This window comes from Geotrypetes seraphini, chromosome 8, assembly GCF_902459505.1.
Source record: "Geotrypetes seraphini chromosome 8, aGeoSer1.1, whole genome shotgun sequence".
Lineage (NCBI taxonomy): Eukaryota > Metazoa > Chordata > Amphibia > Gymnophiona > Dermophiidae > Geotrypetes > Geotrypetes seraphini.
In genome coordinates this window covers 138915046-138931143 of record NC_047091.1, presented here as the reverse complement: position 1 = coordinate 138931143, position 16098 = coordinate 138915046, and the positions used below count along the sequence as shown (strand labels likewise).

The 16098-nt window shown below is 41.8% G+C and overlaps 1 protein-coding gene across 4 annotated transcripts in view; it reads left to right on the top strand.

Annotated features, from left to right (window-relative positions):
- The first annotated feature begins 691 nt into the window (after positions 1-691).
- The window catches only part of GOLGA3 (golgin A3), a 113601-nt gene continuing 98194 nt past the window's right edge, over positions 692-16098 (top strand). The window contains exons 1-2 of one of the 4 annotated variants that reach the window (XM_033954751.1): positions 692-1116; positions 15282-15537. In XM_033954751.1, the coding sequence (XP_033810642.1) occupies positions 15417-15537 (121 nt within the window). In that variant the 5' untranslated portion in view covers positions 692-1116; positions 15282-15416. Of the gene's footprint in view, positions 1117-1217; positions 1438-15177; positions 15538-16098 lie in introns of those variants that run through there. The other 3 variants (XM_033954752.1, XM_033954754.1, XM_033954753.1) reach the window with 3 other exon arrangements.

Here is a 16098-nt window from a genome sequence, read left to right as displayed (position 1 = left end):
GTTTTTGTTTTTTTAATTCATAAATACTGGAAGAGTATCTGAACAAATATTTCGAGATTCTTGTAAAGTTTGAAACTGCAACAGATTTCTCAAGTACAGTTCAAATTATCAATTTTCCTCAGTCTCAGTTTGATTTCTTTTCGATTAAGGACTTGTGATTGGACATCAGGGAAAAATTATCCTTCGGCCTACCGGAGTCTGGCCCCAGCCTGCGCCCCGCTTGGAAAACAAACTTTTGTTTTGTAGATCCTGGTCACAGATACCAGACTGGAAGAGTTAGCTGGTGTCCAAGAATGTGAGACCAGGATTATATACATATTTGATTACCTGCGACATAAAAACACCAATAAACACCTAAGAATAAACCCTATTTATGTAACAGGTGACAGATGCTCGTTGCCAGATAGAACTCCCTTCAGGGAGACTGGAAGCACTTCGTTTATCCTTTATGGCTGAGGTCACAATGAATGCATTAAGTTAAATTCTGACAAATAGTGGAAAACTTAATCATTACGACTACCACTGGAAACAATTAACAAAAGTAATATTACTACTGAATTATACCAGTTGATTTTAGTAAGTTTGTCGTCACAATACAATTTCATAATTAATTCCACTCCGTCCTGGCACCGCCTCCTTCCCCATAATCTGTTGACATTACGTCACATCCTTTCCTCGGGTATCTTTTCGGAAGTTCCTGTTTCTGATGGGTCCCCGCAGTCGGGAAACAAACGGCAATTGCCGACCGTTCCCAGTCGTAGAGTGCTAGCGCCGGGCTCCCCAGTGAGCCTGTGAACGCAGGCGACAGCGGTTTAGGAGCGGTCGTGTTACCTTGGTAGAGTGAGGTCGCCGCTGGAGCTTTGTCTCTAGTCAATCCGAGGTGTCCGAGGGAGAAATGCAAGTTGCAGCGTATGTTTCCTACCGGAACGGAAAGAGGTAGAACCCGGACTGCCAGAGCCACGTCTAGGGAGGGAGGTGCGAGGTAACGGGGACCAGGGAGACCAGACAACAGGAAGGCAAATATCGGTGATCGTGCAAGGACATACCGTAGTGGGACAAGAGGAAGCTGGTGCCGCCCCGCTGGCCCTGCCGATGAGCTCGTTGCCTCTGGAAGAGGTGAGTGGTGGAGCTAAAGCAGGGCTTTCATCTCATCACCGGCTCTGGGCACAGCAGTGTCACCAAAGGAGCATGAATGTTTTCTGTGGTCGAACTGAGTGCTTCCGGTACTGTCCCAAGCTAATCCTGGAGGCTGTGCCGACTTTTATTGGGCCAATGTGAGAAAAACGTAAAGGTGCTGTAAGACTATAAGGACTTGCTTGCTCGCCTGCCTAGATCAGCAGGCCTAGCATATTGCTTCCAGAAGTGACCAGTCTAATTACCTGGAAGTACCCAGCGTATCCTAATGGAGGATCCCTTTTCTGTTACTCTTTCCTAGAAGTAAGAGATAGCAGTCCCTAAATCGCCTGGTTAACCTGGCCAGTGGAGCCTTCCTGACTCTTTTTTTTTTAAATTATTTTTTGAGAGAAATGGTGTGGCAGCCGTGTTAGTCCATTCTTAAAGATATTATGCAGAAATAAAACAAAAAGACTCCCAAGGGATACTTTTTTATTGGACTAACTAGAGCATGGTTAGATTAGAGATAAGCAAACGAACCTTTTTAAAAACCAAATTTATTAGCTGTGTGGTGTCATAAATACAGTATTAATGAACTACAAGTTCGTGCTTCAGGAGCTCCATCGGGCGGAAGGGTCTGAATGGTTTTAAAAGCTCATATACAACTTCGTTAGATAGTGTTTATGTTGGCCTAGTAATACCAGTTTGCTATATATTCCAGAGAGCTATTTGTTAGTCTAGCCCAGGAGTGTCCAACCTTTTGGCTTCCCTGGGCTGCATTGGCCGAAAAAAATGTTTCTGGGGCCTCGCAAACGCTGCAGCAAGACAGAGGAGGGAGCCGGCAAGATGGTAAACACCTGAGGGCAGCAGAGGAAAACACTGGGCCGCACAAAATACTTCATCGGGCCGCAGGTTGGACACCCCTAGTCTAGCTACTTTCAGGGCCTGTTTACTAAGACATTTTCTCCATTCTATGAGAAAAATAATGTGAGTGAATCGGTTACTTTGGTAGTAAGCAGGAGTTGTTATAGTTTTAGGCTGGTTTCTGCCAGGCAGTTTTATTCTGTAGTTTATTCTGTTGGGCCGCCGTGTGAGCGGACTGCTGGGCAAGATGGACCTCAGGTCTGACCCAGCAGAGGCATTGCTTATGTTCTTATGTTAGTTTTTATTATTGATGGTTGTTCTTGGGTACATTTATACTAACCCATAGAAATTTTAATTACTAGGGTCCGCTGAAAAGTTCTCAACTTAACCAAGAAGAGATTGATGTGGAACCATGAAACTTACAAGTTATTCCACACTTTTCTTGACACACTTCAGTTCATTTCATATCATTGAAACAAAAAGTGTCAAGAAAAGTGTGGAATACCGGTAACTTGTAAGTTTCATGGCTCCACATCATTCTCTTCTTGGTTGGGCTGAGAACTTTTCAGTGGCTCCTCATTTGAGTAGAAATGGGTTCAGTAGCAAACTTTTGTGAGAAATTTAGCTAGGGAGTCCAATGAAAAACTGGTGTACAAAGCTTATTTGGATTTATTCACTGTCTTTATGAAGAGATTCACCCAAGGTGGTATACAGCAAATACAATTCAACATAGAACTTACAATTTTGTTAACAGCATAACAGTAGTAAAAAGGCTAAAAGAACAAACTGGAGAAATATTTCTTTACTCAGTGTGTAATTAAACTCTGGAATATGTTGCCAGAGAATATGGGTGAAAGCAGTTAGTTTAGAAGGGTTTAAAAACGTTTGGATAATTTCCTAAAAGAGAAATACATAAGCCATTATTAAGATGGTTTGGGGAAATCTACTGCTTATTCCTAGGATAAGCAGCATAAAATCTGTTTTTCTATTTGACATTTTGTCAGGGTTGGCCACTGTCAGAAACAGGATACTGGACTTGATGGACCTTCGGTATGTCCCAGTATTTGGCAACTCTTATGTTCTTATGCGTGAGGTAAACTCAAAATTAGCAAATTGAAATTTAATAATAGGACTACCATGAAACAGTTTCAAAAATATAACAGCACTGAAATTCAAATAAGAGAATTATAATACAATGGCAGCATAATACTTATGAAACAACTAATCACATCAAAACATTCAAATAACATAGATATGATGCTAATGCTGTTCTACAATACAGTTTTTCCTATAGCCAAGGGGCCAAACGCCGCTATTAGATGGGGACAGGATGGGTGGTACAGAGTCCTTTGGGATAAACGGATAAAAGGATAAATGCAAGGTAAGTTGATTATACAGTTAAATAAGATATAAGGAACTGATTTAGTTACAATCTGTGTAGCATTCTAATGCAGAATGAGTGTATAGTCAATCACCCTATGCTTCCTGAAGTAAAGTTTGTCTGGAGTTAGACGTTGTCCCAATTCTAGAGTGTGAGGGCTACTCCTGAGAAGGCTCCCTTGTAGGTATTATATCATACAATTTATTTTGATGAGGGTACAGATAGTGAAGCGACTTGAGAGGATTCAGAGATATCAAAGGTATGTAAAGGGGTTAGCTTATTTGTTAAGTATTCTGGCCCATTTTATCTGAGGACCTTGAAAATCAAAGAAAGAGTTTTACATTTAGCTCTTTAAGGTACTGGTAGCCATTGTAGTTTTTGCAGGAAGGGGGTAATATGGTTGTGCCACCTGCAGCCTTCTAGCAGTTGTGCTGCGGCATTCTGAATTAGTTGCAGATGATGCAGGCTCTTTTGTTAGACCAGTATACAGGGCATTACAGTAGTCTAGTTGTGATGTTATCGTGGCATAGACTACTGTGGTCAGATTTGTCTTTTCAGTATACGGAGAGAGATTTCATAGGTACTGTACTGCAGATCAGTGGCTCCCAACCCTGTCCTTGAGAACCACCAGCCAGTCAGGCTTTCAGGATAGCCCTATGAATTATGCATGCAACAGATTTGCATGTCTGTCACCTTCATTATACGCAAATCTCTCTCATGCATATTCATTAGTGTTATCCCAAAAATCCGACTTGGTGGTGGTCTTCCAGGAAAGGGTTGGGAACCACTGCTGTAGATGGTTAGAGACAGTTTTTAAAGATTTTTTTGAATTGGCGAGATCAGAGTGAGTGATGAGCCTAGCAGTATCCCAAGATTCCTGACCTGTGATTTTAGGGGAAGTTCATAAGTCCCAAAAGATATTTTGTAGTCAGGTATTTGTCCTCTTGTGTTAGGAACCCAAATAATCTTTGATTTGCTTGGGTTCAGGCAGAGTTTGTTGTTGTTTGCTCATTCCTGAGTTGCAGTTAGACAGGCAGTCAGTATTTTTCAATATACTCTGCACCATGGTTGCTTTTGCATGGCTTAATTCTGAATTGATAAGCTGTTTTATATAAAATTGTACTACTTAGAAGGGGGAACTTTTTTTTTTGGGGGGGGGCATAATGGAACAATGTATGAACATTATTTTGGAGCATTCTATACATATTTTCCATGTCTTGGCTACTTATGGAAAACATTTTGAATTTTAGTACATGGACCTTTTGCACTGAAACGTCATCAAGATTTGCAGCATATAAAGGAGTCAGGTTTCCTTCTCCTCTTTGTCTGAAGTCTTGAGTACAAATGCTAAATGGGAAAAGTTTGCTTAAAAGTAATGCTTTCATTAATGATTCATAGTGGTTTATTGAGATAAGTTTGGTTCCCTCTAACAGATTTTTGCTTTATTGATAAACATTGTGAAAAGAAATTAGGCTTCCAGTGCAAAAGACATGTGTGTTTCTTCCCTTCAAAAGCAACAATGGAGACAGTCACCTCTGCAAAGTGAACAGCAGAATCCAATGGAAGAGAGCAAAACGAGCCTGGTCTTCAAAACCCACTTTAATAATAGTAACCAATGGTACAGCACATAAATAAACCTGTCAAACAATCATAAAAACAGCTGGCAAGTCAAGGACTCGACACGCAGGTGCTTTAGCCGAAACACATTGTGTGTCAAGTCCATGACTTGCCAGATGTTTTTATGATTGTTTGATGGGTTTATCTATGTACCCATTGGTTGCTATTAAAGTGAGTTTTGAAGCCAGGCTCATTTTGCTGTCTTCCATTGGTTTCTTCTCTTCAACAGTGGGGATTGCAGAATGCATCATGTACATTTTTCAACTTTGCCTCCTTGTGTCACTGGGCAGTGCCTTAGCTCCTCATTTTTTTTAAATCTGAGTTGAGGCTTTCTGGTGCTACAGAGGTTCCCAGAGAACCTGGGATAGCTCTGCCTGGAAGAAGATGCAGCCTTTATGCCAGAGGGCTATAGTTGGAAACCTTCCTAGCTAGCCGGTACTAACATTTAAGACAGCTCGGAGTTAGTTCCCCCTGAGAGCACAGCTCACCCCTAATTAATTAGGTGCTGGGGCACAGGCTGAGTGGCCCTATGTTGGTCTAGGGCAGTGTTTCTCAACTTGGTCCTGGAATACCCCCTTGCCAGTCAGGTTTTCAGGATATCCACACTGAATTTGCATAAACTTGATTTACATACACTGCCTCTATTATATGCAAATGTCTTTCATGCATATTCATTGTGGATATCCTGAAAACCTAACTAGCAAGGGGATACTCAGGACCGAGTTGAGAAAAACTGGTCTAGAGGACTTTAGCGGGTGCCAGCTGCATCCCCCCCCCCCCCACACTTAAGATGCAGAGGAAATAGAGGGGTTGAGGTCTTCAGACACTCAGGGTTTGACTAAAAAGCAACCCAAAGAGACAAGCCCCTGGAGCTTATCTGAGGCAGAAATCTCCAGCTGCAGTGGGAGCTAAGGCAGGCACAGCACCTTCCAGTTTTGTGAGTACAGTGCATTGCTGTGTATAGGGGAGGTGGCAAGAAGGTCTTGAAAATCAAAGTTTTGAAGGTATGTGGGGATTCCTGTAGGATCCTCCACCTCCCAAAAACCCTTCCCTGAATTTTTTGAATTTTATTACAGCTCTCCTGAGCCATTTCTTGGAGTCAAAACATTGCTGCGGCAGCCATCTTGGATTTTCAGATTTTATTTTATTTTTTTTAAGCCTCTGTTTGCCTCAGAACCCCTCAAGTTTGCTAATAATCAATTTCTATGGACTCCCCAGGCCTCTTTATCCCTATATCATGCAACTTTTTGCTGGATGGCTGATGAGTGGCAATGTTCCATGGGAGCTCTGGGCTTAGGCCCCTCGGGTCCCTCCGGGGTCTTAGAGTCACAGGAAGCTCATTTGTTGGGGCTTAAATCCCCCCTAGAGTCCTAAAATGGTGACTCGGTGTCAGCGGTGAAATGCAAGTGCAGAAATGCCTCTGAACTCATGAAAGCACAAGTTCTCCTGCGGAGATCCTCAGGAGATCCGAGTCAAGGATTTGACTACATGATTTTGTAAGTTTGATGTTTGAAGCTTATTTGAAGTATAAAGTATTTGCACAGTCTGCAGTATCAGTGGTGGTGGTGCTTGGAGGTTTACCTTCACAGAGTGCAGTTCCCCAGTGGAAAGCTTTTCCACAGGAACCAGAGGTCCAGTCCAAAAAGGACTGGGAAGACTGTGGGGATCAGGGTTCATGCCTTTACTCCCTCAGAGTGAATCCTCAGGTTTAGAGGATTGTGGCTCGCAAGTGGGTGATAACAGCCAGGTGTCTGTGGCAGCCTTAGACCAGGGAGAGGACCCATGGTCTAAATACTTTTCAAACTGGTGGACTTGATGGAAGTCATTACATTATCTTTGCAGGAATTAAATTTAGAACGTCCACAGGCTTCCACAGCTCAAATTTTGCCTATGAGCAGCACTAAAACCCAGTCCATATTTTTTTCCTTTGCATCCAGAGATAACCATGATACTAACAGAGCACTGGGAGTCATCAGAGGGCCCTCTGGTTACAAGGCTATGACTAAATTGTACCCAACAGCTCCTGATTTCCAACAGCTTTTTACCCCACCTAAGGTGGATTCGTTAGTCGTGCAGATAAATACGTGTACTTCACTCCCTAGTAAGGAAGGAGTGATATTAAAGGATGCACAAGATCGCAGGGTGGACTGGGTCCTCAAACGACAGTTTGAGGCTTTAGCTCTGGGTCTGAAAGCGGTGACTGCAGCTTCCTTCATGATGCGCACCTGCCATAAGATGCTGAGCCAGTATCTGTCAGCGGAGAGCACATACCTCCAGATATTACTGTAGGGGGTAGATTTATGTAGCAGATGCCCTATGTGACATTTTTAGGGTTATGAGCAAGGTGTCTGCTTATTCTATCTCTGCCCGAAGAATGCTCTGGATCAGACAATGGATGGTAGATTCTGCTTTTAAAGCTGCTTTGAGCAGGCTCCCTTTTAAAGGACAAATGCTGTTTGGCAAGGAGTTGGACAATCTCATTGCCAGTGTGGCAGATCGTCATCCTAAATCATTGCCAGGCAGATCACTTGCCCCATGGGGGTCGAATCGTGCAGCAATGGGCTCCTCTGCTCAGAGATCTAGACAGAGGTTCGGGGGATCTAGACAACCTCAGGCGTCAACTCTCCGTTCAGCAGCTGTTACCAAGAAGTCCCAAGGATGACAAGCCAGAGTCCAAGCCTTCCTGAATAAGAGGAAGACTCTTGAAGTACAAGAAGGCCTGGGAGAAGACCTGTTCAGACAAATGGGTGTTGGACATAATTTGAGAAAGCTGCAAGCTCGAATTTTATCGCCGCCTTCGTGGAATTTTTTTTAGATTCTCTAGCAGGAAGACCAAAGAAAGCAGTCAAAGTCAGAGTGATGGTAACACAAGGCCAGGGAAGTATTTCACCTCTAAATATTCTCTGCTCAGGGAAGTCCTTGGAGACCTCTACTGAATGATTCCAGGCTAAGGCATATATTCTCCTCCCTGCCAGAGTCCTGCCCCCATGATTCGGCACAGTTACTCCACCTCTTCTAAGGTGGCTCAGCTCTGAGCTGCAGAGCTCAGTGCATTCTGTGACTTGTAGTTCACCCACTCCTGGGCCAGTTCTCCCCGTTACTCAGCGGTACAATCGCACCCCTAGTGAGGGAAAATCCTCAATCCCTCATAGGCATAAAGGGGCAGATGGACTTTTTTCTCCCAAAACCCTTCCAATTCAGTATTTTCAAAACCTATTTTCTAGATGAATTTATATGCTATTCATCTGCAGTTCATCTAAATCTTAAGGGGACATGTTGAAGGAGTGGTGTGGGCAGGACTAGAGCAGGCTTATGACTTGGACATTTTTCTGCTATAATCAAACAATTTAGAATACATCCAAGGCATAATATAATAATAATAATAACAGCAGCTTATATACCGCAATACCGTGAAGTTCTATGTGGTTTACAGAAGATTAAGCAAAGGTAACAAATTGATTGACTTTAAGAGGGGAGGAAGAAAGAGAATTAATAGGACAGGAAATTCATTGTTGAGGAGAGAGTGATCAGTAGGATAAGTTAATCACTATAGAGGGGAGAGAAAAGAGAGGATCAGTTGTTTAGATGCTTTAGGAACAAGTGTGTTTTTAGACGTTTCATAAATTCCTCATAAGTAGTGGGCGAAAGCAATTGTTCTAGGTCTTTACCCCATGATGCTGCTTGGTGTGAGAGAAGGTGTTCATGGTGCTTTTTCAGTTTACAACCTCTCACTGGGGGGGGGGGAACGAAATTGGAATGTGAGCATCTCTTGTGTCTGTTGGCTGAGAAGAAGAAAAGGTCAGTTATGTATTTAGGGGCAAGTCCATGTAGTGCTTTGAAGCAGAAGCAGGCAAATTTAAAGTTTACGTGTGCCTCCATTGGCAGCCAATGCAGCTGCCGGTAATAGGGTGTCACTTGGTCAAATTTCTTTAGCACAAAGATCAGTCTGACTGCTGCATTTTGCATCAATTGTAAACGTTGCATATTCTTTTGGGAAATTGCTAAATAGGCGATGTTACAATAGTCAAGTAAACTTAGTATGAGGGATTGGACTAGGGTTCTGAATGCTGATGTATCGAAATAAGCTTTAATGGATCTGAGCTTCCAGAGAGTAAAGAATCCCTTTCTGATTAAGGAGTCTACCTGGTCTTTCATAGTTAGGCATTGATCCAAAATTATTCCTAGTACCTATATGGATGTTTGGGCACCTTTTTGGCACTTATTCTTTAATAAAACAGGTCTAGCCCCAGTCTGACCAGATGACGACTGGAGGGATGTAATCATGACCTCACACTCACCCAGTGGTCACTGATTCCCTCCCAACCCCCAAAGATATGAATGAAACAGTACATACCTGCCTGTATGATAGCTTCAGATGGTATGGGCAATCCTATTAGAGTAGCAAGCAGGTCTCTGGAGTAGCCTGATGGTCAATACAGTGGACGCCAGAGAATGGGACCCAGGCCCACAGCCCACTTGTGATAGAAAGTGTGAGCCTATCAAAACCCACTCAAAAACCTACTGTACTGACATATAGGTGCCACCTCCAGGCATAAGGCCTATTGTTATGGTATACAGTTGGGTCCAGTAGGTTTTGAGTGGGTTTTGGAGGGTTCACCATACACCAAAAGAGGTTGTGGTGAGATATGTAACTGGGACCTTTTATTTGAATTCCCTGCAGTGCCCCCCCCCCCCCCCAGTTGCTCCACTGCTCTGCTAGGATGTCTGTGTGGCCAGTCTATTACAAATGCTGGCCCCTCTTACATCCCAGTGGCTTGTTCTGTGCATTTTTCATTTTGAATGTGTTTTTTTCTAAAATAGTCTAAAAGACAGATGCACTAAGGGTGAATACATCTAGAAATGGTTATTTTTGAAAAAAGAGATGATTTGCTGTTTCAAAAACGGCCATTTTCTGTACCCGATTTTTATATGCACTTCCCAAAATGTCTAAACTCGGATTTAGATGTCATATCAAAAATGCCCCTCAATATCAACTACCGTGATAGAATAGAGAAAGATTAGGGGAGCTTCCATAGTTATTTTTTTTAAGTTCAATATTTTTGGTATAGAATTGATGGAATTGTAAACAAATATCAGCACTATTTAGCCAAAGGGAACCGGCTTCATCCTGGATAGCCAGAAACATGTTTTTTTCTGTTTTTATTTTAACATATTCTTCCAATTGATGACCACATTTGTTGACATTGGCGTAATAATGTGCTGATTTCATAAAGACTTCTTTGGCAGCAGATGAACTGAGTAAGAGATTATATTCAAATCTCAATTTCCGCAAAGAGTCCAAAGAAATAGGGTCATGAAGATGAGATTTGTGGTGTTCTTCAACGTCACGGAGCTTCTGCTGAAGAGCAATTTCACATTCCGCAAGTTTCTTCCTCTTTACGGCAGCATAGGATATTATCAAGCTCCTAATATAGGCCTTGAAACAATCCCAGGTGGTGGTCCAGCTTGTCACTTCCGGTTTGTTCAATTCAAAGAATTCTGTGATGTTACGCCGAATGTCAGCTACAAATTGTTCATCAGAAAGTAGACAGGAATTAAACCTCCATGCACTCTTATTGAGTCTGGCACCTAAATCACGGAAGGATAAGAAAATTGGAGCATGATCAGACACTGCTATCTCCCCAATGGTGGCTGAGTCAACTTTAGCCATCAAGTTATAGCTAACCAGGAAATAGTCTATGCGTGAGTAGGAGGCATGTGGAGCGGAGTAGAAAGTGTAATCTAGTTCCCCTTGATGCAGCGTTCTCCACGGATCATCAAGTTTCAGTTGTACTAGTAATTCCTGCAATTTAAACCATGACCTGGATTTACAATAAGGTACAGTTGATTTCCTGTCCAATAGAGGGTTTAATATTAGATTAAAGTCACCGCCCCAAAATATAATGAGAGCTACAAGTGGAAATAAGCATATCAGCAAGGTCTTCAAAGAACGATGGGTGGTCTATATTAGGTGCATAGACATTAACAATACTGACAGAAGCATTATTTATTTGCATATGGACTGACAGCCATCTGCCTCAGATATCTGCAGTATGAGATGTGATAACAAAATCCGGTCGTCTCCGTATGAGAGTAGCCACACCTCCTTTTTTATGTACTGCAGCAGAATACATTACTGAATAGCACCCCTTCAACAATAATTTAGTAGACTCTGGCGTAGAGAGGTGAGTCTCTTGGTATGAATTTTTCAATATACCTCAATATTTTAATTCTTTTCACCTGATTGTTAAGTCCTTTAACATTGAGAGAAAGACATGTTACTGACATATGAAATCAAAGAATAATTCAAGAGACATTTGGAATGATATACAAGCAAGAACAAAAATATGATTACAGATGGATAAGACATCTATGGCATAAACCTGTGAATACAAGATAACAAGTATGGCACAGACTGTATCAACTATGCAAGTCAGCAAACAAGCTAACATAACCTAAGGGATTAGTGGTTAGCACTGATAACCCAACGGACCCACTAACGGAGAAAAATATAAACAAGTGAGAAGTGGAAAACAACACTATGGTATAAACAATACAGCGTTTGGCTAAATCAGAGAGAAGTAGAGGTAGGGTTAATCCCACACAGGAAAACATCTAGCAACACCAAGGAAAATGACATGGCAGCAGAGTTCAGGTCTTGTCAATAGCAGATGGTTGCACAGATTCAATGAACTCGGCCAGATCAGCGGGATTGATGTAATCTGTGGTTTTATTCTTGTAAGTGACCCGCATGCGAGCTGGGAAAAGAACACAAAACTTAGCTCCCATATCCTTTAACTTTGTTTCCGTCTTTTAGCAGTCTCCTTTGCCAGGTCCGGTACAAAGAGTAGTTTGGCGCCTTCAAAGATGATCGGGCCGTGAAGTTTCGCATGTTGCTTGATTAACATGGTCTGGCTGTGTCACAGCATGGTCACCACAATCGGCCGTGGGTATCTAGATAGTTGATGCCGCTGGTGGGGCACCCGATAAACGCTATCAAAATCTAGCTTTTGCACAGCATTTAATTTAAGAATCTGCTGCAGTAAGGCACCTAGAAATCCTCACGGCCCTCCGCTAGGCCAAGAATACGAAATCCATTGCGATGTGCTTTATTATCAGCGTCTTCCAGCATACGCTCCAGGAGAGCCACGTGCGCTGACTGACGTCACAAAAGTTTAAGCGATTCGTCCGTCGCCACGGACTTCGTCTCGAGGACTTCTATTCTGGTAAGCACCTTTGTGAATTCAACTTTTAGGTTGGTTAAATCCACCTTCATCTCCGTGATGTCCTGTCTGGTCTCAGTAAACAGATCTCGAATGCCTCGGAGTTCGGCCAAGATGGCTGACGTTTCGTCGTCCGACTTTCCAGAGGCAGACTTTTGCGGGGAAGTGGGTTCCGCGCTTTTACGCTTTCCCGGCTTTGATGTAACCATATTGAGATTACAGTTAGACAAAAGAAAATGGATAAGGAATCGGTAGAAGTGATGTTAATCGAGACAGTAACAAAAGTTTCTCCGGAGCTAATCCACTAAGCTGCCATCCGTGCCAGAGCTCACTAGCGCCCCCCAGCTTCCATAGTTATGAAAGCAGACAAGTTTGGCTTCTGTTTTATAGTGGGGGTGGAGGGTGGTTTCGCCCAATAGGGAAACTAAAAATGGACCAACTGCCTGTTTGGGTTCATTCTGAAGTCATGTGGTCCCCTGACCACTTCAGTTTGTCTGCCCATATTTACAGGATTGGCTGATGAAATAGGGTCTGTGTTTGCAAGTGTATTTTTATTCAGTGTGTGTAGTGTTGGTTTTGTTAGGACACCATGACCTAAGAGTCTAATTTAGTCCTGGATTAGTTTTATAGAGTGTGGCCTTGCTTATTTTAAATTCAGTTTTCCTCTGTTCCTGTGGTGACATGCCAAAGTTGGCATTATACATTACTTGTCATGTTTACAGGCCCTAAGAGTTCCCATCTTTGGGACAGCTCATGCTGTATTTTGAGTAATTATATCCTTTTGTGTTATTCGTGTCTGTAACATTAATGTGGCCCCAAGCAAAAAGGAGGCTTCTTCTGATGTAACTAAAGTTTCTAGGAAAACAATTTACCAGAGTTCCTTCTAAACTAATTGCATAATAAATATACGGTAACATTTATTTGATGTTGATGATTAATTTTTTTTTTTTTGCCTTTGGAGCATCTGTAGCCAAGGAGAAAAAAGACCACGTTGCAGTGGTATTTTCTCCCATTCATTAAGTACAAATCTCTCATACGACTGGTTGGTGGTCCCTCAGGACAAGTTTGAAAACTACTGGTCTAGAATAAACCTTTGTCTCTACCACCTCCACTGGGAAGCCATTCCACACTTTCACCACTCTTTCCATTAAAAAAAGTATTTTCTGAGGCTACTTCTGAATCTATCCCCTTTCACCTTCATCCTATGCCCCCTCATTCCAGAGTTTCCTTTCAGCTGAAAGAGACTTACCTCATGTGCATTTATGCCACATAGATATTTAAACGTCTCTATCATATACTGTAAATTGTAAGTTACGTGCTTCCCTGCCACATGTAGGTGTCCACACTTACACTTAGCTGGTGTAACTGCAGGTGCCTGACTGTTAGATCTGCCTAATTCCATCATAAAATAGGCTCCCACTGCTTGTCCCGGTGGTACTTAAATGGAGGTGCCCATTTGTAGAATTACGTTCATAGTTATACATCATTAGTCAGTAAGGCTCTTTATTTCAGGTTTAGCCCAGACAGGGGAAAAAAATTCTCGAGTAACTGCTTTTACCATTACTGTCATAATCTGTGTGTTCAGGCTTCTCTGTTTCTTGTTTACACCTGGGGGCTCATGTGCTTCACCTCAGTTCTAGAAGACACCCAAACTACAGTATCTTAGCACAATACTTTGTCATTCTTTATTGCCCAATTAAAATTTACTTTGTAGTGTGTGTTTGCTGCTGCCTCTGCAGATGTCTGTCTGATTTGGTCCTAGACCTTTTGCATTGGCGGGATATCAAATGAACAGGTATACGTGATGGAACTTGGTCAACTTATTGCATGTTCCTTTGAAAGATTAAATAAAACAGGACAGGTAAGAGTAAGGTGATTTAAGAGAGAATTGAATCTTATTATTTAAAACAAGTTTTGCTGAAGGCAGGATACTTTATAAGGGGAAAAGGTTAGAAGGAACATTATTTAATTATACATGGGAAAAAGAATAAAGTAAGAAAGCAATAGATTATGGTAATTTTCCAAAGAAAGGTATAGATTTGGGAGATCTGACTCTCGTGTCTGTGTTGTAACCACTTAACTGCCTCTACAGTTCAGCCCTACTAGCTGGTGAGCAGAAGCTAGATTGGAGAATCAAACCTGAGGCAGAGGCATGACCCTCAAAATTGATTTTTAATATTTTTTTTATCATGCCCTTTAAAAATATACAATATATGAACCTTTGGTTTATTCAATAAATAACTTTTGGTTATCCCAAATTAACACTGGCTTTTATCAAACTACAGTAGAGCTTTTTACCGTGGGCTGGCAAGATAAATGCTCCGACGCTCATAAGAATTGAATGAATGTTGGAGCATTTACCTTGTTGGCCCGTAGTAAAAAGCTCTACTGCAGTTTGATAAAAGGAGCTTCAACTTCTTAAGACAGTGAATCTGTTTTAAACTGGGAGAAGACCTTTTCAAATACTTGTCTACGAATGGTATGCATTTATCAGGACTTTTCTACATTATTTTCACTTTGCCTTTGAGTTTTAAGTTTTGTAAATAACCATTATCTCCTTTCCTCCCCAGTAAAATACTGTCAAGGCTTGATATTGTTTTTGTAGGATAAATGTGGGAAAGTGACAAACTTGGTGTTAGGACAGGTATCTCTGCTAATGACTAAGATGTATGATTGTTAAATTCTTACATACCATTACTGGCAACACTAATCCCATGCCAGATTCTCTCTTGAGAAGAGTGCGAGATGGGGGTGGGATATAAATCTTTTAGGTATATATTGTTATGGAATTATCAAGTGATAATGTAATATATTGTGTTCATATTTTAATGTACACTTGATGTATATGTTAAAATGAATAAAGATTTGGGAAAAAAAAAAAAAGAAATGTCGGCAGCACTTTTGAAGTGCTCTGTTCTTTTTCTGGCACTGGCTGTTTTCTTTGCAGTCATGTTCATCTCAAATGATCTGTGTTTGCAGAGAATGCTGCTTCTCGCTAGTTACTTGGCTGCTGACTTACTTGTTGATTTGGAAAATTTCTGCTGCAAGCAACACTGTGAATTGACAAATGATTCATTTAACAGTTGTGCAGGATTGGTAACGAGGCATGGTGCCCTGACTGCTGCTCCTTCTGATGGAGAGAAACTGAACCTTGCTTTGACTGGGAAGTAAATCCATTGATGGCTCACTGAGATTTTTATGTTCAAGTCACTCTCGTAATGGATTCTTCAGCTGAGCAACAGGATGTCCTCTTGGAGAATGGTGTTGCTGGGCCTCATGAGACGCACCCTGATCACAAAGCCATATCAAGTTTGCCTGCAGCTGGAGACAGACTCAGTGGTACGTTACCTTCTTCTCATTTGATTGGATCACTCTTGTATACTTAGGGAAAGAAGGAAAGGAATTTGGATTTAGCTGTTCAGGGTGAATTACATTCAGGTACTGTAGGTATTTTCCTGTCCCTGGTGGGAGCTAAGGCAGTCACAGCACATTCCAGTACAGTGGGACTAAGTTTATCCCGCAGGCTCTGTTTCCATCCCCGCCCGGTGGTTAATCGCAGGTACCTACCCCTGTGTCATTCTCTAGGCTATATCTCTTAACAGTTTCAGGATATAATACTTGTTTACAAAAAGGATGATAGATACATGGAATAATTTTCCAGTGGAGGTGGTGGAGACAAAGACACTGTCTAAATTCAAGAAAGCGCAGGATAGGCATGTGGAATCTTTTAGGGTGAAGAGGAGATGCTGCTGATGGGCTGACTAGATGGACCATTTGGCCTTTATCTGCTGTAATTATTTTCTATATTTCTTTGACTACATGCAGAGCTGTGTAGTTGGAATCAGAAGCAATTTTAGGTGGAGTTGTTAAAAATGTACCAACACCAGCTTCAAAATAAAG